This window comes from Scylla paramamosain, chromosome 15 (assembly GCF_035594125.1).
Source record: "Scylla paramamosain isolate STU-SP2022 chromosome 15, ASM3559412v1, whole genome shotgun sequence".
Classification (NCBI taxonomy): Eukaryota; Metazoa; Arthropoda; class Malacostraca; order Decapoda; family Portunidae; genus Scylla; species Scylla paramamosain.
This window is the reverse complement of record NC_087165.1, coordinates 11,756,827-11,778,511: the sequence shown is the minus strand read 5'-3', so window position 1 is coordinate 11,778,511 and position 21,685 is coordinate 11,756,827. Positions and strand designations below refer to the sequence as shown.

The window sequence follows — 21,685 nt, the reverse complement described above, 5'->3', positions numbered from 1 at the left end:
TACTGTTTGTCGCGTGTATTATGTTGTGGACAATGTTGCAGTTTGGCTACTACTGTCCTTGTGTTCTAAGCCCATTCCTCCATCAGTTACTTTCCTAAAACTAAACAAAAATCAGTACAAGAAGTAAAAACAAAATTTGCATTGCACAACCGTAATAATTAACCTGCTTTGGTGTGAGGAAAGGGATCGAACCCAGTGCAATACTCGATACCACCACACCACGACCATCCTGCCATGGGACCATTTCTGGAGAAGTGCAATACCAGTTTCGGACGCCATGCCTGCTCCGCCCGCCCCACCATGACGCCCTCCTCGACACGTGACACCCTCCTTCCCTTCCTCTCCCTCTGGCACCTCCCCTCGACACCTGTTCTTTTTTATGCTTCTGAGTAAAGCCGTCAGGTGACAGTGCGTTCCGAAATAGCCGTGACTCGCCTCTTCCCTCATTGTAGGTACAGACGGGTATACCTCGTTTCCTTCCTCCTTCACTGGCCTTGCACGGCGGGCTCCTCTTCCACTTATACGTACACTCTTGTTTCTGCAATCCCTCTCTTGCTGTAACAACTGCTCACGCTACACTATAATTATCTAAAGTCTTTTATTTCTAATTGATTTACACTTTTCTTTTTTTTTTTTTTTGTCAGCACTGATTATATTTATTATCTGTGTACCATCGCCACACCCATCGCTTTGCCTGTTTGTTTGTATGTACGAGTATGTATGCTTGTTTGCTAACCACTGCTTCTCTCTCTCTCTCTCTCTCTCTCTCTCTCTCTCTCCTCTCTCTCTCTCTCTCTCTCTCTCTCTCTCTCTCTCTCTCTCGTCTCTATATAGTCACCCCTATGCCTGTGCCTGGTCTCTGTTGCATTCCATAAAAGGGATCTGTCTCACTTGAGCTTCATTACACGATCTCATCAAAGGCACTCCTACTCCTTTCCTCCCTCTCTGAATCTCTTCTTCTCTGCGCTTCTTCACTCCTACTGTATTGCCTCAGAGAGAGAGAGAGAGAGAGAGAGAGAGAGAGAGAGAGAGAGAGAGAGAGAGAGAGAGAGAGAGAGAGAGAGAGAGAGAGAGTTACTGGCAGGAGAAAGAAGGCAGGCTTAGAGAATATTAAGTATGGAGGGAAGGTAGACGATAGGAAGGAGGGATGAAGGGAGAGAAATAACAAACTGCCTCTCCCATATACGCCTCTGCAATGCATCACGGTAATGGGAGCAGACAGGGATGATGGAGGGAGGGAAGCACGAAAGCAAGAGGAGGTGAACGAAAGGAAAGGAGAAGGGGAAAGCAAAGATGGGAAGGAAAACACTGGAGACAAAAAGAAAATAAAAGATAAAAAGGGATAGAAGGGTGGAATAAGGAATACGGAAGAAAGAAAATAATGAACAAACTAGAATGAAACGATGAAAAAAAATAAGGAAAATAGGATAAAATAATGAGAAGAAAAGCGAAAATGAATGTAATTAATGATTCGACGAGATAAAACTCTCTCTCTCTCTCTCATCTCTCTCTCTCTCTCGTCTCTCTCTCTCTCTCTCTCTCTCTCTCTCTCTCTCTCTCCTCTCTCTCTCTCTCTCCCTTCACTCTAAGTATAAGGAGGGGTGAACGCACCAGGGTGAGCTGAGAAGTTTAGTAAAATGACCTTGGTTACATACACGCCTCCTGCCTCAACTCTCCTCTCTCTCTCCTCTCTCTCTCTCTCTCTCTCTCTCTCTCTCTCTCTCTCTCTCTCTCTCTCTCTCCCCACCTGCCACCAGCATTTTAGGCAGCGTAAAATATGAAGGTAAAGGAAATATCCCACTGTTACTGCTGCGGATGATGATGATGATGATGATGATGATGATGATATAATGATCATGATGGTGGTGGTGCTAGTGGTGGTGGTGGTGGTGGTGGTGGTGGTGGTGGTGGTTGCTGGTGAAGGTAGTGGTGATGACATTATTGCTAATAATAATAATAATAATAATAATAATAATAATAATAATAATAATAATAATAATAATAAACCTATTGTACATATTTCTTAGGGTCGATTCACTCCCCCACACCTTGCGACCAGTCTTCACAGCACTGCACACTGAGCTTGGTGGTGGGCGAGAGCAAAATCAGGATTCCGATTTGCAATAATGTGAAACCGTTTGCAGACATTACAACTTTCACCACGTGGGTGTCTCAGTACAGGTGCATGTGATTTGATAAGAATAAAAAGATAAATATATAAATACAAAAGAGACCAAATATTGACCGAACAACACCGAAACTGCTGCGCTACAAACCTTTACGAAGAAGAGCAGTGGCAGGAAGACCTTTTTTTCGAAAATTATCATTATCTCAAGAACTGCTCAGCGGGACTAAATGCAAGTGTCACCAACCACTGGCGCGCTCTTGTGACTGTACTGTTAATAACCTCAAACCCACTGTGTGCCGATGTCTGAAGAGTATTTAGTAAAATCAGTTATTTAGCAAAAACCTTCCCATAAACATTACGATATACGTTTGGCATCCCAACTCCATAATTTTATTTCAAATTACAATATATATATATATATATATATATATATATATATATATATATATATATATATATATATATATATATATATATATATATATATATATATATATATATATATATATATATATATATATATATATATATATATATATATATATATATATATATATATTTCCATGTGCAATTCAAACATACTACTTAAACATCATCAAACCTATTCTTTCATCCATCACCACTCACGGGGCACACGCCAGGAAGCGTGTCGTTCGTCCACTCTAGGATGCCATTCCTGTCCCGGACGAGTCTCTATGCACGCCTCCTTCCCATGCCAAGTATTACAAGCAACATCCGAGAGAACATATCACCATTCCCCTAGCCCTAAGCTGTGGCACGGTGACGGCCTTTGACCTCTGCCATGCCGGATTGCCGAGACAACCCGATGGGCAGGGGCGGCGTGCAGGTAACATGCCACATGTCCATATTGCAGGAGTTGGCACTGACGGGCTATGCTGGTAACAGGTCTCATTCCAGCCTCACACAGCAGTCGCTCACACAAAGTCACCCACATGATTCTGTGGAGGCATTTATTGCCAAACTAATCAATTAATCCGTCTCTTCAGATCAACATTTTGTGCCCATGCCTCACATCTGCAGAGTAAGAAAGGAATCACACACGTGACTTAAAGATCTGAATCTTAGTCTGACTGCATAGGTAGCGATAATACCTGTGTTGAGGAAACCCATGATACCACGGGCCAGACCAGTAAGACTTCCTGATGCAACCCACCCTTGTTATGGACTACACTACCAAGGTACTTAAAGTTTTCCAGGATTTCAATGTCTCACCACACGCAGGGACATGCTGCATTGTGTCATCCAGTGAGCCTCAAGACACCTCGACCTGGGTCACGGCACAAGAAACTTTGGGGCTCCAAGTTTCGTCTCCTCGTGTATTCTTTCATGACTAAACATACAATTCTTTCATGTTGCGATATATGTATAATACTGTGTGTGTGTTTGTGTGTGTGTGTATGTGTGTGTGTGTGTGTGTGTGTGTGTGTGTGTGTGTGTGTGTGTGTGTGTGTGTGTGTGTGTGTGTGTGTGTGTGTGTGTGTGTGTGTGTATACGAGTATATGTGTAAAGAGAGAGAGAGAGAGAGAGAGAGAGAGAGAGAGAGAGAGAGAGAGAGAGAGAGAGAGAGAGAGAGGAGAGAGAGAGAGAGAGAGAGAGAGAGAGAGAGAGAGAGAGAAGAGAGAGATGGATAAGATACATGATGAAAAAGAAAGTGCTGGCAAGTTTCAATTTCATCATTTTCAAGTAAATAAATCGCAACCACCACATACCGGAAAATTCTAACATCTGTGTTTCCTTTATCTAGACAATGTAAATATATAATAAGTGAGTTTTGACGGTAAAAATTGTTAAAAACTCCTTTGTTGTAATTTTCTAAGTCTTCTTCGAGAGTTTTCTTTTCTTTTGCCAAATATTTATATATACAGTTGTTCAAAGTACACTGCGACGTAAAGTATAAACATAGAATATATTAGAATTACATACAAAAAAAATCCAAATGAGCCACACAAACTACCGTACCTGGCATACTCAACACACTATTGATAACTTGGTAAGACAAAAAACATGCCAACGTATAATTATCCAGTTAGAATAGATATCTGAGGATCCCGTGTTAACTGAAACATCATGCTTGCCGTACCACGTAGCCATCCTTAAAACCTTTTATCTCGAACCTCTAGCGTAGAACAGTCACCTCAAAACAGACATGAACGGAAAGATTACAACCGTAGTCCCAACTTAGCATATTCATTCTACTTGCCCCACATACCATACAGGTGAAGTGACAACGCTGCCGGCGCTTAAATTACGGTCACAACTCCGGACGTGTGTGAATGCCGGTAGTCAATAACAAATGAGTGCAAAGGTTCCGTGTCTCGTCAAGTGAACAACGATGAATCACAATTAAAGGCATCCTCCAAACTTGGCAAGTCCCCGCAATGTTCGCTGCCCAAGCCACCGCTGCAGACACGCTGATACTGCTACAGTCACAGGATGAGCGCACAATCGTAAAGAGAGAGAGAGAGAGAGAGAGAGAGAGAGAGAGAGAGAGAGAGAGAGAGAGAGAGAGAGAGTTATGGTCCGTCACTGCAACTCCGCGGGTTCCTTCAAGATGATACAAACTTGGGAAAACAAACAATGCAAAGAAACACTTAGGAGAAATACAACACATACCACCAATGATGCCAAAGACTGTCAATGTGTTACCTAAAAACAACATATAATATTTAAGAAAAAATCGTAATCACAGCTGAGGGCGCCAGGTGAGAGGGCCGGCAGGTGGGGGAAACAAGGCTGCTATTGTGTACAAACTTAGAGCGGATTAAAAACAAACGACGCTCTGCTGTGATAACAGGCAAGAATCCCTTATCCGCGCAGCCACCTGCCAGCATCACAAAACACGCAGAAAGTGAACAGGATACAGCGATTATCTAAAACACCACTTAGTTATAAAATAAATAAATTAAAATAGTAAAGTATAATTTTAAAAAGTGCCACGAAACACTCCAGCCATTCCCTCTTCCTACCTAGCGTACTTGTAATTCAATATATGATGGTGGTGATGATGATGATGATGATGATGATGATAGTAACCATCACTCCTATCAGACCCGAGCACCACATCCTTGTTCAGTGTCGAATTAATTGCCTCTCACACATTCACTTGGTCAGTTCCCACGTCAGATCAGATCAGATAAAGTTTCAGGCTATAACCTTTGCAACGGCACCTCTTTATCCTTCTCCGTCTGTTTCCTTTCTTTCGTGTGTGTGTGTGTGTGTGTGTGTGTGTGTGTGTGTGTTTTATATATTTCCTTCTTTTCCATAATCTTTTTTCTCCACATTCTGTATACAGTACAAACGTAGTAAATAATAGCTACACTTCAGTCTTTCATTTTGATAACTGTCTCACCTCCCTTGTGACGGCCGCTAAGATTACTAAGCACCTGTCCAATTATACATATGAAAATCACTTATCTTATTAAAAAAAAAAAAAAAAAAACTTGATATGCTTTAAGCATTATGTAGCACCCTTCAACTCTTTAAGGGGTATGGTTCTTAACACGAAAAACGTACAAATGAAAGTCAGATTTCTTGATATGTTACCAACCTTTGTAAACTATGATAGAAAATACCGAAGACGACACATAAACAGGAGCCTATCAACTGCACAACAATGCTGGCGTTCACAGTGCGATTATCACAACACACATTAATGAAAGCATAAAAATGAGAGCGTGTTATATGCATTTAATATCGATACGAATCCGGCATCCGTGCCTTGTCACCCTCGCACCACTGCCTCAGCTACTTGGAGATATCACCACGTACCTACTCCTCAGGCGTTGGATAACACACACACACACACACACACACACACACACACTAAGAAATAAATGAAAATAAAAAGATGAAGAAAAGAAGACACGGATTAACCTTCGCACGAAGTGCTAAACTAAAACGTAGAGAGCTTCTAGGTGACAACAGTAGAGTGCAGAGTATAGAAATATTTGCAACGTGACTATGTGCAAGTGCCGTTAAATAAAATTATTTTTTAGTTCAAGGGAACTATTAGAGATGTCACCCATCCCTCCTCGCTGCCCTCACACATACGCACACATACTCTTGTAACTACGTAGTCAGTTATGTGCTCAACAAAGAAGATATATCATAACCCAATGATAGTATCTATTATGTCAGTATTTTTTTTTCTTTTCTCTCATCCATCAATTTATTTATATATTTATTTATTTTTAATTTCACTTTTTTTAAGTGAGTCTGACACTCCACTGATGTATTTAATACATTCACCTAACTGAAAAGCACCCGGTACACATACTTTTGTTGATAGGTACCAAACTTCCTGAAACTCCACCAAAAGCTACATACTAAGCATTTGCAGTCTTTTATATATATATATATATATATATATATATATATATATATATATATATATATATATATGTATATATATATATATATATATATATATATATATATATATATATATATATATATATATATATATATATATATATATATATATATATATATATATATATAAGAAACAATGAACTTAAATCGTCTAATAATAAATAATAATGATGATGATGATGATGATGATGATGATAAAAACAACAACAATAATAATAATAATAATAATAATAATAATAATAATAATAATAATAATAATAATGCACGTGGTCTGAATGGATTTGTTCATTCATGTACTGTTGACGAATGTATTCTTTTCTGTGTGCATAAATCTCTCTCTCTCTCTCTCTCTCTCTCTCTCTCTCTCTCTCTCTCTCTCTCTCTCTCTCTCTCTCTCTCTCTCTCTCTCTCTCTCTCTCTCTCTCTCTCGTAGTGTTGCAGCAACACTACACTCCCCACGCTCCACCTTCACCGATCTTGGCATCCCAGGGTGACAGCCTCCACCCCCAGCCCATTTCCGTGTTTACTCTCGCCTAAATATTTTGGGAGGGTCACGGAGGAAACGAAAGATGTTGGTGAGTGGAAAGGAATGGAGAGGAAGAGGAGGAGGTGGAGGAGGCGGAAAAGAACTGTCAACACAGACCCCAAATCCTTTCCTTCCTCCCACCCTTACCTGTCACCCTATTCTCCCTCACCGCCCTCATGTTTGCAGCAATCTCTCTCTCTCTCTCTCTCTCTCTCTCTCTCTCTCTCTCTCTCTCTCTCTCTCTCTCTCTCTCTCTTATTTGTCTTGATCACCGCCACCAGTTCTCTGTTGTTATCAACATCAATATGAAAATAGTTCTCTTAACATCTTGAAGAAAAGTAGCGGCTTAAATATATACCAATTTAATGTTTCCTCATGGTCTCTCTCTCTCTCTCTCTCTCTCTCTCTCTCTCTCTCTCTCTCTCTCTCTCTCTCTTAAAGAATGAGTAATTTCTCTGCTGGCATAGAGCCAATGGTAAAGCACGAACGTTTGAAGTTTGTCTGATGTTGTATAATGCAAATACATTATACATATATATATATATATATATATATATATATATATATATATATATATATATATATATATATATATATATATATATATATATATATGCTGGTTACATTTTTTTTTTCTGCACCGAGTTCGCACTTTCACCACTACGGTTAATATACTTCATTTACGGTGACCCCTGCATAAGGGACAGGGCATGACACTCCTCACTCATTTTTCGCTTTCAGTGTCACGTTACCACTGTCATTTGACGTCCACTACACAGAGAAGTAAGTTATCAGCCTCACCATTCACAGAGCGCGCGCTATCACGCAACTATTTCACTCTAACCATCACGTCACTACATGCCAAGACGTCGACAGGTCACGGTAGACATCAGGCTGTCACCACAACATCACTGTAGCCATCACTACCACACCACCACAACTAGCGGGTGAGGTTCACCATCAGCTCACTATCCGATGACTGGCGGTGTGCCGATGCTCCTCTCCCTGCCCCACCACAACCCCGACTGAGGCTCCTCCTCCTCCACATCCACCACCACCATCCAACCTCCCGCTACTGCACCTCCTCCCACCAACACCCATCCTCCCACCAGAGTTCCCTATCGCCTCACCACCACCATTCCAGCTCCACCCTCCCTAACACCTCTATCACTGCCTACCTACCCACCTTGCCTTTCGACCCATTCACATCCTAACACCGCCCTTCCTGCACACCACATGCACCACCATTCACCACCTACTCAGCCCAGCACCATTACCACCTCTACATTACACCTACATTTATGGCTTTTCTCTAGTGCCACAGCCGCTATCTACACCCAGCACTACCTTCACCACCAACGTTACCCTCTTCATTTTCACTTTCCCTTACACCAGTGCCACCACCCCCACTCCCCTCCCCACCCTACCTTTCACCACCGTTCACCCAACCTCCAGTTTTCCACCGTCATCATTTTATCTAATGCCATCAAAACATCAACACCACCGGCATGTATTCATTTCGCCACTATAATTTTCCACCACTTGAAACACTTCCCAACACCCGCAGTCATCTCACCATATACTGCTTCTACAACAGCCAAGTAGGGGAATGATGAGAAAAAAGATGGGATGGGATGGGCTGATGGGGATGGGTAGGGAATGGGTGGCACAGGGAGGGAAGGAGGTAGATGGGGGGGGGGGACAAATATAGCACTGACTAACACCCCCCCCCCACTCTTAGACACACTTGACAGAAGTTGCTCAAAGGGAACACACTGCAACATATCTTTTAGGTTGGCTCAAAATAAATATGTTGAATTTTAAGTATAACATTTCACCAGCCTCAGCCTAGCAGTACTGTACCATGACAAAAGCTTCTTTTACTCATACAATCTCACCCATTGCCATGATAAATATAGGCCTATGGAAAGTGGTCTTCTCTCATCACCAACACCGCACAGATACTCACCACCCATTGGGAGGCACCGCACACACCTGGATTTGTTAATGAATGTTGGCTTACCTGTGGAATAAGAAAGGTTTACTATTATCTATCTTTATTCACCTTTGCCACTCTTTGTGTGTGTGTGTGTGTGTGTGTGTGTTGTTCCTACCTCATACATAGATAGCCACTCCTCTGCCTTTGCTTCACACTAGCCACACCCTCATCATTTCCTGAGAGTAGACCTTATCAGCTTCCTTACCACTATATTTCTTCCTCCCTTTTATCTTCTTACACCAACACCCAATCTCTCACTCTTCTCTTTCTTATCTCATTCCTACCTTTCTCTCTTCCACTGTTCTTCATTTAATATATGTATTTTCTTACTTCTCCTTTCATCCATTGAAATAGCTCATAATTGTGATAGTCTAAAAGTATAAGTTTATGGGAGTCTTTATATCTACTTTCATCAGACTGCATACTCTTCTGTAGTACATAGAAGTAAAAATTGAAAAATATAAGTAAAGTTAGTTTCATAGTCCTATTCAGCTAAATATTTCATACAACATATGGATTAAGGCTCTAATCTTAAAACTGATTTTTGTAGCAGTCTGAAATATATCACCAAAGTTATTTGATTAGCACAATCTATACCTATATGCATAACACAGCAGGGGGTATGTTTATGGTGTGATTTGCACATTACCTGGCATGGAATACATGTTACATCAGTGTGTGATCACATTATTAGGATATGCTTATGGACCTTTAGCAAATTTCACTGCCATTCAGCATCCAGCATGACTGAAATTGTCATCATGTTGCACTTAGGTAACAGTTTTACTATTACTGTAAAAAAAAAAAAAAAGGCTTAGGTAAAATCTAGATGTTAGAATCCATTAAAGTGACTGGATAGCAAGATTTAGTATGGAAAGGTATGCTATTAAATTACCAAGTTATATGTTTATCTAATATGGTCCCCACTGGCAGTAATGTATGATTAATTTTACTAAGAAGCTTGTTATCAAGATGATTATCATTTCATAATAACACACCAAATAACATACAATACAAATCTGAAACTGAAAGGACACATTCATGGTATTATAAAACGTGGCACCCCTTCATCATATATATATATATATATATATATATATATTAACAGTACTAAGTTGCATCCCTTTACTATCAAGTCAGTCCTAAGAATTTAAATGAAATTCCAAAGTCCACAGGTGTGTTTTCGCAATCTTTTTTTTTTTATGTGCTCAAAATATTTAACTGGCCTCAAAAATATTTTATAAGAGTGTTAGTAGTAGTAGTAGTAGTAGTAGTAGTAGTAGTAGTAGTAGTAGTAGTAGTAGTAGTAGTAGTAGTAGTAGTTCCTTGTGAGTTATGCCCCAGCTCATTTAACACTAGTGTTGGATAGTAGGGTAACATGGAAATCAAACAATGAGGCTCATTTATTTGCTCAACTTTCATACATTCTTTCAGCCATCAGAAATTTGCCCACACTGACTTGTAGATGGGTGCCGAGACCCGCTGACAGGACTGAGAAGGGTAGTAATGATACGCATGAGGATGGCTCTTGGGTGGCAGTGCCATACGGGAGCGCGGGCAACAGGTAATGACAGGGTGGGTGACAAGGTGGGTGACAGGGACGCCCACTGCCTCTCCGCTCACTCACCTAAATCTTCCATTCTGGTCTTAGTCCTCTTCGAATGTTGAATGCTCTTCGAATGCGTCGGGAAACCTCACTTCACCTTCCCTTTTGGGTACACTGCACTTATCGTCATCCAAGAAGATATTTAGGTCCTAATCAGCGTTATCAGGCAGGCCTCGGGACTTAAAAGGCAAGATACCGCTACCCAAATATGGCGGGAGGTTGGCCGTGAGCCAGCTATATGGCTCTGGGAGGTGAAAATGTGTTGTCCAGTGTATACTCAGGACCGATACCTGCTTGGGGCCTGTATTGTGAGTACTGGATATGCTAAGAAAGGAAATCAATTGTCCGCGTTTATCATGGCGACGTAAACACAGTTATTTTCACAGTGACAGCTTGACATTTGTTAATTAATTCTTATGATATATTACGGTTCCCAACTTTATTCATTGCAACCAAAGATCATGGGAAAATTTACTGTGTTGTTTTTTCTCCCTTAAAATTGTACAAGGTGGCAAAGTGGTAAAAGCAGTGTGAGATGAACACCATCACCACCACAGCATCGGTGCAACACAAACATAAACAAACGTGGCGGTGTGTGATCTCTAGATAGGGTACTGCTTCCCTGAACTAATAACTGTGGCTGTTTCCTTTAATGCAAGTGCGATTATTGATAGTGTTTACAATCAACTCTGGAAAAGGAGTGAATAAATGTAATAAGCACCTGTGGAAAACGATGAACTGGAGTAATTAATTCCCGCGGAACTTGAACATCTTACGACTGGAAGAGAAAAATTTACGGAAACAGTTTCATTACGAGGAAGATGAGTAATGCAGCCAGTGGTATGTAAACAAAGTACAAAACAATGAGCACTATGCTGAATGTAATTATAACTTCATGCTTTCAATGAAATAATATATACTTCTGTGGAGGTTTAAGTTTTCGGAGCATGAGGCCCATTTTAATTCCAAGACAAAGCTATTTTATGTTGGTAAATCTTAACAATAGCGGCCCCTTATGTATTTCATTGCCGCCCCTCTCCAGTGCAAGCAGGCTCGGGGACCTGGTGGAAAAGCAGGGTTTTCGAGTGGGGGAAACCAAAATAGGCCAAATTTGTGAAACTTCAAAAGTTTAAGCAGAAAACACCGCTTTTAGGGAAAATTATCGGTTTTATTATAGTTTAAGCCATTACACACTACGTGGTAATAACCTACCTCATTTTGTTCTTCTCACTATTCACATCATTTCTAATGATGACACTACTTGTCGGAAATTAATAATAACGCCACAACAGGCCTGGGAATGCACAGCGCTCTCAACTTTTTCTAAGTCCACAGGTAAACATAAATGGTGTATTGTTGCCTGAACTTCAGTTGTTTAATGCTTTGAATTGTGGGTAGCTGCTGGATAGGATCACTGTGTCTATAATTCCTCGGGCCAATCACGTGCTACCACCACTTAACACCACGAGTTGCACCAATAGGAAGTCTCTATAAGTACCCATAAGCTGCGCGGGCAGGTTAGGTTAGGTTCCCCACAGGCCCCCAAGCTTGCTTGAGGGATTGGGGGGCCGTGGGTAGAGATTGGGGACATTGGCTTAAACTATAAATTTACCAAATTCTCAAACAATAATCAACAAACTGGCAATATCCACCCCTTCCACTATCCTAACCTTTTTAAATTACTAACCTTGCTAATTTGGAAGGTTCCATCTCCTATACCCACCGTTACGCTATCTTAATCGGTAAAATTGCAGTTTAACACAATACATCCTATCTTCTTTTTCTCCTTCTCTATCCCCAACATGGAAAAGTGGGGTGTTAGGCTAGTGGAAGTCAAATTATGCCAAAATTGAACATTCACGAAAAGTCTAAGGATGTCATTGAAAATTGAAAATTTCTAGCCTAACCTAACTTTACCTAATCTAACTTAGGGGCCTTGCCCCCTACTGGAACCCCTCCCTTAAGGACACTAATCTAACCTAACCTTAGGACACAAACCTACCCTAACTGGAAGGGGGGGGACAGTCTTCATCCCCCTGGACCTCAACTTAAGGACACTAACCTAATGTAACCTAACCAGGGAGCTTCATCCCCTCTAGACCCACCCTTAAGGACACAAACTTAGCCAGGGAGAGGGGGGGGATGGTTTGCCTGGTTATGTTACATTAGGTTAGTGTCCTAACTACCTTGCTTCAGTCTTTTCCATTTACCAATGGAATGCATCTCAAAACCAAGCCTAACCTTATGATATAACTCTGCTGGAGCCTTATTATCTTTCTGTTTAACATCAGGTTTTTGCATAGTAACTCGTGGGATTAGTCACCAACATACCACATGCCATTGTTATCTTTTGTCTCAGCCTCATCAATGCATTCTTCAACCTACTGCTTCCGTGTGTTCCTTGACCTGCCTGCTACATTGCAACCTAGCATTGCAGGTTTTAACACTAACACTGACTATTCTTTGGGTCAACATACATATTTTTATAAGTGGGCTAGATAAAAGTCCATCATAGAACCATTTCCAATAATTATAACAGAAGGAATTTTTTACAACCTTGGTGTTGTTTAAGTTGATGTGTTATTTTATTTGACAGATGAGACAGTGCGCATTTTTGAATTGCGTGATGCACGGTCTGTACCAGATCCAGTTCATCCTTATCCGGAAAGTCTGAGGAACACGCCTCTTATCATAGATAATGGTGAGAAAATATGACTTTTTATCTTAAACTTAATATATTAAAGGTAAGTATTGTTGCTATATTTTCTTCCTATTATATTGGGTATTTCATAATTTATGTTTCTATGAAATTCAAACTTGCCAAGTTCATTGAATATATAAATCTATCTGTCTGTCCTGTCTTTCCTCTCTATCTGTAGAGATCAGACTAAGGGTTAAGAATTATTTTAAATTTGCTTTTAGAGAAAGTGTGTGTGGGGTTCACAGACTTATAGGATCAGGTTCTTTCCTCTCATTTTTGTAGATTGCCACAATATCCACTTTTCCATTCCTTTGGCATCTTTCCAGTTTTCTTTGATCACTTCGCCATATATTGGTTCAGCCATCTGATGTCTGTACTCCTTTAAACAGCATCCCAAAATCCCATCTGATGCTGTTCGTTCCTTAAATTCTTACAACAGTTCATCAGTTTCCTCTTTATCTAATTTTATTTCTCAGGTCTTTGGTCTCTCTTTGTTCATTATTTTACCAAAAAGTTTATTTGTTGACATTGTTTTAATAACAGTTTGTAGGTAAAAGTAGAATTTTATTTTCTACGTCAGTAACATTGAATGTGTACATGAATGTTCTGTAAGTGGATGAGAAATTCGTGTTGATGTATTGTACTGTCATGAAATAGCAGCAGATTTTGTATTACAGCAAACTGCTATAAAGATTTCAAAAGATGGGATTAAGGTCATTACTTGCCATCATTTACAGGGTCACATCACTGCCGGGTTGGATGGGCAACTGATAAGGAACCAAGGATCATCTTCCGCAACTGTTATGCTAAGCACAGAAAAGACCGAGGAAAGAAGATTGCTGCGGTAATTATATTCTTAATGCAGTAAGATGAATACAATGGTCATGATATGCTGTGGTCGCTTAATTTTCTGCTGTATAACTTTCTTAAAAGTATGTATTCACCTTGCATGGTAACTTCATGTGACATAATTGCTAATATTATATTTTTATGTTTTCACCTTAATGTTGCAGCTTACAGACAAAGTTGTTTTTGTCACATGAACACTGGGATTAATTTATATATCTTTCTTTCTATCTATCTATTTATCTATCTATCTATCTATATATCATTCTATCTATCTATCTATCTATCTATCTATATATGTCATTCTATATATATATATATATATATATATATATATATATATATATATATATATATATATATATATATATATATATATATATATATATATATATATATATATATATATATATATATATATATATATATATATATATATATATACACTCCCTAACTTATGAACAAGTCAGGTTTCAGATGGCCGTTAGTAAGTCATGATGTTCATAAGTTGTTATTTTTATTTATTTGTTTTTTTTTTTGTTTTTGTTTTTTCAGTATTTTGGGTGTATACCATGTGTATACCATGTTAAAACGACTATACAATACACAGTGATAAAGATACTGTATATGTAATAATAAAAGAAAACAAATTATGAGAATAAATTGTACAAACACTACTGTCACTGCAAAAAAAAAAAGATCAACTGTAAACACCACAGTGTACTCATATAGTAAAGCACTGATGTTCTATTTAGAACCATGGGAGGTCTTAAAAGTGATAAATTGTCACATAAGGCAACTCACAGCCCTGATGATGCTGTGCTCAGTTTCTGAATCACTGACAGTAACAGTCAGGCACAGTGGCAGGAGATACCTCACTTGCACTCCTCTGCCTGCTTCCCTCTTGATGCTGCCTTCATATTTCATCGCTCACATTAAATTCTCTTTACATTTAATGGGTCCTGGCAACCTTAACAATAAAGAGAAGAGTGTTGTGGCACTTGCTTAAGAGAGGCCCTGTAATTGTGAGACTGGAAGGAGTATATGAAGTTCAGGAACTGGTATTGCATATCAACAGTTTTATGAAAACTAAGTGAATATGTAGTGTACATGATTGAAATGTTATTTTTTATTTATTTATTTTTTTTTTTCAGGAAACAGAAATACTGGTTGCAAATGACATAGTGAACATCGAGGCAGTCAGATTCCAGCTCAAGTCTCCTCATGATGAGAATGTTGTGACACACTTTGAGGCACAAGAGACCATGTTAGACTATGTCTTCTCCCATCTCGGAATCAACACCCCACAGGTTGATCATCCAGTCATCCTCACAGAGGCCTTCTGTAATCCCAACTACTCCCGGCAATGTAAGTGATTCATAAACTCAATCTCAACCTCAGTATTGTCTTTGTATTTATTTAGTTGACCTTGGATGTCCATATTAAATTTACAGAACTATGAAAAGTTGTGGTGTTCTGTTACATAGTATGGTACCTTGTTCCACATGTATTTGCTCTTGAAATGTCATTGACTGATTTCCAATAAACAGTAAAAAAATAATGAAATGCTAAACTTAGACTGGGTAACCAGTTGTGTGAACCCTGACTGATCAGGTCTGATGCTTTGGGAGGTGGTTGCAGATCTACATCAGTAGTAGATAGACAAGCAAAGGAGATCAACTTTCAAGAAACATAACAAATATACAGTCACTGCCACTGAAATAGGCACAAGGAGTTTTTTCCTACATGCCACAGCATGACACATTTTTTTCTTGCCCTATTTCTAAATACTTCATTGCAGCTCTTGAGACATGAGGGAATAGAGAGGGTAAGATTCTAGAAGAGGATGGAGTCATGTTTGACCAGATGTCTTGCAGCTCAGCTTAGGTATACTTGAAGTGTCATGATCTCATAGGTGGGCTTTCATCAAAGCTCATAGATTCTCAATGCGATTGAGGTCAGGAATATTACCCAGCCAGTTGTTGATGTAGATCACATGTCTTCATCCACTGCTGCACACTACACAGTGCAAGTCCAGTAATAGCTAAGGTTTCTTTATTCTTTCCTCTCTTCACCAGGTCTCTGATGACTCATTTGGTCCTTTATCAGGTCCTTTCCAAAGACTACAATTTCCACCATTGGTCAAGGTTGAAAACCATGCAGCACACATAAAAAAAAAAAGTCTGACCATCATCAGAGCCCATGGGGTACTTAAGTTTTCTAAGCTTATGATGTCATCGAGTACCACTCCCTCCTCCCACCTGTAAACTAAACAATCCATTAAATTACTTGGAACCTTGGTGTTCACAAAACTAGAAATGTGTGCAGACTTGTTGCTGACTGCTTGTGAGAGAGAGAGAGAGAGAGAAAAGTAAGTATGTTGACCCATAAATAGATTTTTCATCATGGCTTCTCTCTTAATATCATTCAAAAACAGAAAGACAGGAATGAAATGAAGAAAACACCAAGAGCCCAGGTTCAACACAGCTGGCCACACACATCCACAGAAAGGTTCAACAGCATACACAGGTTTACACCTGCCCATTCATAATGAGATTGTTCCTTACTCTGCATCTGCTCCAATCCTGAGACCTCAGCAGATACACAGTACTTCCTATGGAATGTCTCACATCCTAACTAAGTAAATACATCCATGGGCCCCATGAAGTGCACCCACACCTCCTCCCAAGGGTCAATGAGACAATGTCAATAATAATAATGATAAATAAATAAAATGAGGTGGCAAAAAACACAGGGCTCTCACATGTTCAGCAGCAGGTGTACTCACATTGGCAGTTCTGTGAACACTGAGATTTCAAATTATTTAATGGCATAGATAATAGGTTTTGTGGTTACTTTATGTGAAATTACTTCCTCCAGCCACATAGATAGCAGGTAATATCTATATGTACTTGATTGTGTAGATTTCTTTTGTGACTTGTTCATATAGACAGAATATAGAAAGCATTACTTTTAGAATAGCTCACATAATATATGTTAATGGAAAATATTTGCTGAATATCTAATACACTTACTGATAGCACAATCACTAGCTATTGAAATGCTAAGAAAATCCTTTTTTAGCTCTGATAATGTAATATATAGTGATATACATTTATTAAACACTATGATATGTCATAATTCACAGTTAGATTCGTTGCAATCTCTCATATGTGTTTTCCTTCACAGTGATGTCAGAGCTGCTGTTTGAGTGTTATGGAGTGCCCAGTGTATCTTACTGTGTTGATGGTCTGCTCAGTTACCACCACAACAACCCTTCGTGCCCAGATGGTCTCTTGGTCAACATAGGCAACTGTACAACCCATGTCATCCCCATCCTGAATGGTTTTGCAGATTCAGCCCGTTCTCGCAGAATCAGGATGGGTGGATCACACCTTACTAGATTCCTGTGGCGATGGCTCCAACTCAGATTTCCACACCATCTAAATGCCATCACTCTTTCCAGAGCTGAGGTAAGAAATATGAGAGAAATTAGGGAAAAGATAAAAGATAAACTATATACAGTTACCTGATCCTTAGTTTGATGGGCCTATAGGAAGAATTTGATTTTCAAAATCTAATTGTTTGTGTTTACTTTTAAACATGTGGTCCTTGGCATTATTATCATCAGGCATGAAAGAGTGGGTAAAGAGAAAGGGGCTCAAGCAGTCAGTTAGATGAGGGGAATTAAGATGAAATGCTTTTGATTCCTCACTGTTCAAGAGAGCAACATGAAGGGAACACCCCATATCTGTGAAGCATACTCCTTACAGGGACAGATAAGGCTCCTGTACAGCTGAGGTGGTGAGAAAGATTGGCAGAGATGGCTCAGAATGCTTAACTTTATGGATGTTGTTTTAACAAGAGACAAAATGTGAAGTATCCAGCTTAAATCTTCAGTAAAGGACAAACCAATGATGTTTAGTGTAGGGGAGGGGGACAATTATGTTATTGAAGAAGAGGGTATAATCTGGAAGATTGTATTGTGTTGATAGATGGAGTAACTGGATTTTTTTGAGGCAATGAACAGCACTGACTTTGCTCTGTCCCAATCAGAAGTTTTAGTAAAATCAGAAGTCAGGCATCTTGTGGTTTTTCTGCATGAAATGTTAAATTTCTGAAGGGTTGAATGTGTAGAAAAGATGTGAAGAAGTGCAGAGTGGTATCATCAGCATACAAATTGATAGAATAATAAGTTTGATTCTGAAGATTGTTAATGAATAATAGAAAGAGGGTGGGTGGACAGGACAAAACCCTGTGGAACTCCACTACTAACTTTGGAGAAGAACAGTGACAATCTACTGCAGCAGCAATAGAACAGTCAAAAAGGCAGTTAAAGCTCCTCTTTAAGAGATTTTGATGAAACTTTTGCTGTTGCCTTAGACATGAAAAGCATTTGATCAAGTCTAGCACTATGCTATAATTTACAAATCACCCTCCTATGGCTTTTATCCTTTTTTGCAACTTCATCTTAGGTGCCTTTTCTGACAATCCTATTGCTGCTATTTTAGACAGTCACTGTTCTTCAAAATCTATTAGCAGTGGTATTTCTCATTGCTCTGTCCTGTCACCCAGTTTCTATTATCCATCATTGATCTAAAGAAAACTCATTGTCCTATCCATTTCTACATTGGTGATACCACTCTGCACTTTTCCATGTCTTTTCTTACTCATCCAACCTTTTAAGATTTAAACAACTTGTGCAGCGAAGCCACAGAATGCCTGACTTCTGATTTTCATAGAATTTCTTAAATGTAATATTGTTCAATATCTCAAAAATCCATTTCTTCAATTTATCAACTTGAGACAAGTTTTCAGATAACTAATGTGGAATGCATAGTATACTCAGTCCAGCAATGATTTAGACATTCTTACTGCTATGTATCATATGGAAAAGTCTTACAGTTCAGTAAATGTACAGATCATTTGTGCTTCAGATTTTGCTTCAAAATCATGAGTGGTTTGAAAAGACACTGAATGTATCAGAGATCACAACACTTGCAAGGATATGAACTATTATGACATATGAGGTATGGTGAGTATCAAAGCTCATGAGTCAGTGCTACCAACTGTTCCCATGATATACAACAGAGAGCACCATATAGTTAGCTCTTTACCAGATGCTTTAACTAGAATTAATGACATGACATTTGTCTATGACTGTACATAGGCATCTTCCTCTAACGATCATACAGCTTGGATTGTGTGTTTGTGTAGTTACTTCTCTGTGATGAATGTTCAGTAACATTTTATCCTTAATCCCTAGGCATGTGTGTATGGCTCCTTATTTGTGGTGAGTGTTCAACAACTTTTTATCCTTAATCTTTTAGTACCATACCAGTTATATTTAACCATTCAGTCAAGTAACTCTTTTCACTGTTTCTTGTAGGAAATCCTGCACCACCATATGTATATAGCAGAGGACTATATGGAAGAGGTGGCGCACTGGAGTGTGGTGGACCACTATGAACAGCATGTGCGCAGGATTCAGTTGCCTTTTGTGGCAGCACCAGTCAGCACAGTGTCTGTGGAGCAGCAGCGGGAGAGGCGCAAGGAAGCTGCACGCAGACTTGTGGAACTCAATGCCAAAAAGAGAGAGGAGAAGGTGTGTGTGTGTGTTATTATGTTATATTTTGAAGAATTATGAAATTTGAACAATGACGTTTGAATCCTTATTTACAAAATACATCTACACAAACTAAGTCCTACCTAACACAGCCACAACTAAAATAGGACTTACCTGAGGCAGATGGTAAAATCTTGTAGGATGAAAATAACTCCTAGATATGCTCATCTTATGGGCTAAGAGAATCAGTGATTCACTCACACTAATCTAGGTAAATATCAACAGAATATTTTGTTAAAATTCTTGAATTTGATATGAGCTAGCATTTACAGTGAAGAGAAGCCATAGTGTTACAAGGTACAAAGCTGCCTGATATGTGCTCACCATTTCAATATCTACTTATATGTTTGGTTTGTGGTGTCATATATTCCATATTTCTAATTGACTCTTTCTAATTGCTACTAATCAACCCCCATGTAAAAATGTAATATCTTTCCCTTTAATTTAAGTGTTATTTAAATTTACTCAACTTTAACTCAAACTAGTGTATTTATAAAACTATTATGAAGATCACATGCTCTCTTCAGTCAGTATAAGGGAGAAGCTCCCACAGTATATTTTTCTATTTGTAGTATACAGGACTGATTTACACTAATGTGCTCCCACCTTCACACCTGTATTGATCCAATTTACCTTCATCTTGTATACATTTCTCATCACTGTTTCTTCTAGTCCATTCCAAATATTTATTCATCTCTACAGGAAGGTGTACTTTCTTACTATAGTGAAAAATCTTCCTTTTCCCAACTTTATTATTGTGTTCCCTCAGATATCAAATATCTGATCTTTTAATAGTGGAGCTTTTCTTTCTAATTATTCCAGTTTTGTTAATTGATTTATGTACTGATTAGAAATCCAATATCTAGAATGGTTAAGACAAAATTTTTGGAATTTCAAATTTTCTACATTTTTAAATACATGCACTCTGTTTTATTTATTTATTTACCTAATGAACAAGTCTTTAGTTTTACTAGAGGAGGTGTGTGTGTGTGTGTGTGTGTGTGTGTGTGTGTGCGTGCGTGCGTGCGTGAGTGCGTGCACGCTCACACACGCGCGCTTGCATTGGTATTGTCTGGAGTTTCCTACTGTTTGCTTGCCTTGCCTTTTGTACAGAAAACATGAACTTTTTGTTTGTGAATTAGCATAAGTATATTATTCTTTTATACATTTATCAAGATTTTAATTTTCTTTTGTCACCACCCTTTCCTTCTCCATGCAGTTGGTAGAAGATGAGGCAGAGCTGACAAGACTAGTAGAGCTAGAAGAAGCCATGGAGGAGTTCACCCCTGATGAACCAGAGTATCAGCATGCTCTGGAGGAGGCACAGGTCACCTCACTTGCAGATCTTACTAAAAAGATCTCACTCCTGCAGCACAAAATTGTCAAGACCCGCCACAAGATGATGCAGGCTGCTGCTGCTGCTCCAGAAGAAGAGGTGAGCTTATTTGTACGAAAATAAGGATATGGCATTCCTACTGCCCACCGGACCATGGTGTAAATTACTAGTGGTGCAGTTAGCTTGAATCATTAAGAGTGTAACCAGCCAAGAAACATGCAGAGTACAATGCATGTCTCCCTTTTCCCAGTATATACATGAGGCACTTAAAAGGGATCCTCCTTCTCTCCATCGATAGGGTGAAACATGGAAAGAGAGGGGAATCCAATTTTTCTCCAAACTTAGATCAGTGAACATGCATTTGGTATGATTACAGCAGTTGTTGAAAGAAGGAAAACAAGAGGAGTGGCAGTGTTGATGAACTGTTAAAATGAGATTTACACCTATGCTCTTACCTAACTGTATCTGCTGTACAATTATGGATCATTTTGTTCTTTACCAAAAATCCATGGATCATTTTCCTCA

General features: G+C 39.1%; 2 protein-coding genes across 6 annotated transcripts in view; one reads left to right on the top strand and one right to left on the bottom strand.

Annotated features, from left to right (window-relative positions):
* Positions 1–10,814, bottom strand: part of LOC135107438 (leupaxin-like) — a 95,709-nt gene extending 84,895 nt beyond the window's left edge. For 2 of the 3 annotated variants that reach the window (XM_064017303.1, XM_064017304.1), the window contains exon 1: positions 10,673–10,814. In XM_064017303.1, the coding sequence (XP_063873373.1) occupies positions 10,673–10,685 (13 nt within the window). In that variant the 5' untranslated portion in view covers positions 10,686–10,814. Of the gene's footprint in view, positions 1–8,004; positions 8,026–10,672 lie in introns of those variants that run through there. The other variant, XM_064017301.1, reaches the window with a different exon arrangement.
* LOC135107440 (actin-related protein 5-like) overlaps positions 1–21,685 on the top strand; it is a 41,224-nt gene that overhangs the window by 10,426 nt on the left and 9,113 nt on the right. The window contains exons 1-8 of one of the 3 annotated variants that reach the window (XM_064017310.1): positions 10,840–10,959; positions 11,160–11,491; positions 13,248–13,352; positions 14,090–14,196; positions 15,353–15,566; positions 17,388–17,671; positions 19,588–19,803; positions 21,044–21,259. In XM_064017310.1, coding sequence (XP_063873380.1) covers positions 11,473–11,491; positions 13,248–13,352; positions 14,090–14,196; positions 15,353–15,566; positions 17,388–17,671; positions 19,588–19,803; positions 21,044–21,259 — 1,161 coding nt within the window. In that variant the 5' untranslated portion in view covers positions 10,840–10,959; positions 11,160–11,472. Of the gene's footprint in view, positions 1–10,808; positions 10,960–11,159; positions 11,492–13,247; positions 13,353–14,089; positions 14,197–15,352; positions 15,567–17,387; positions 17,672–19,587; positions 19,804–21,043; positions 21,260–21,685 lie in introns of those variants that run through there. The other 2 variants (XM_064017308.1, XM_064017309.1) reach the window with 2 other exon arrangements.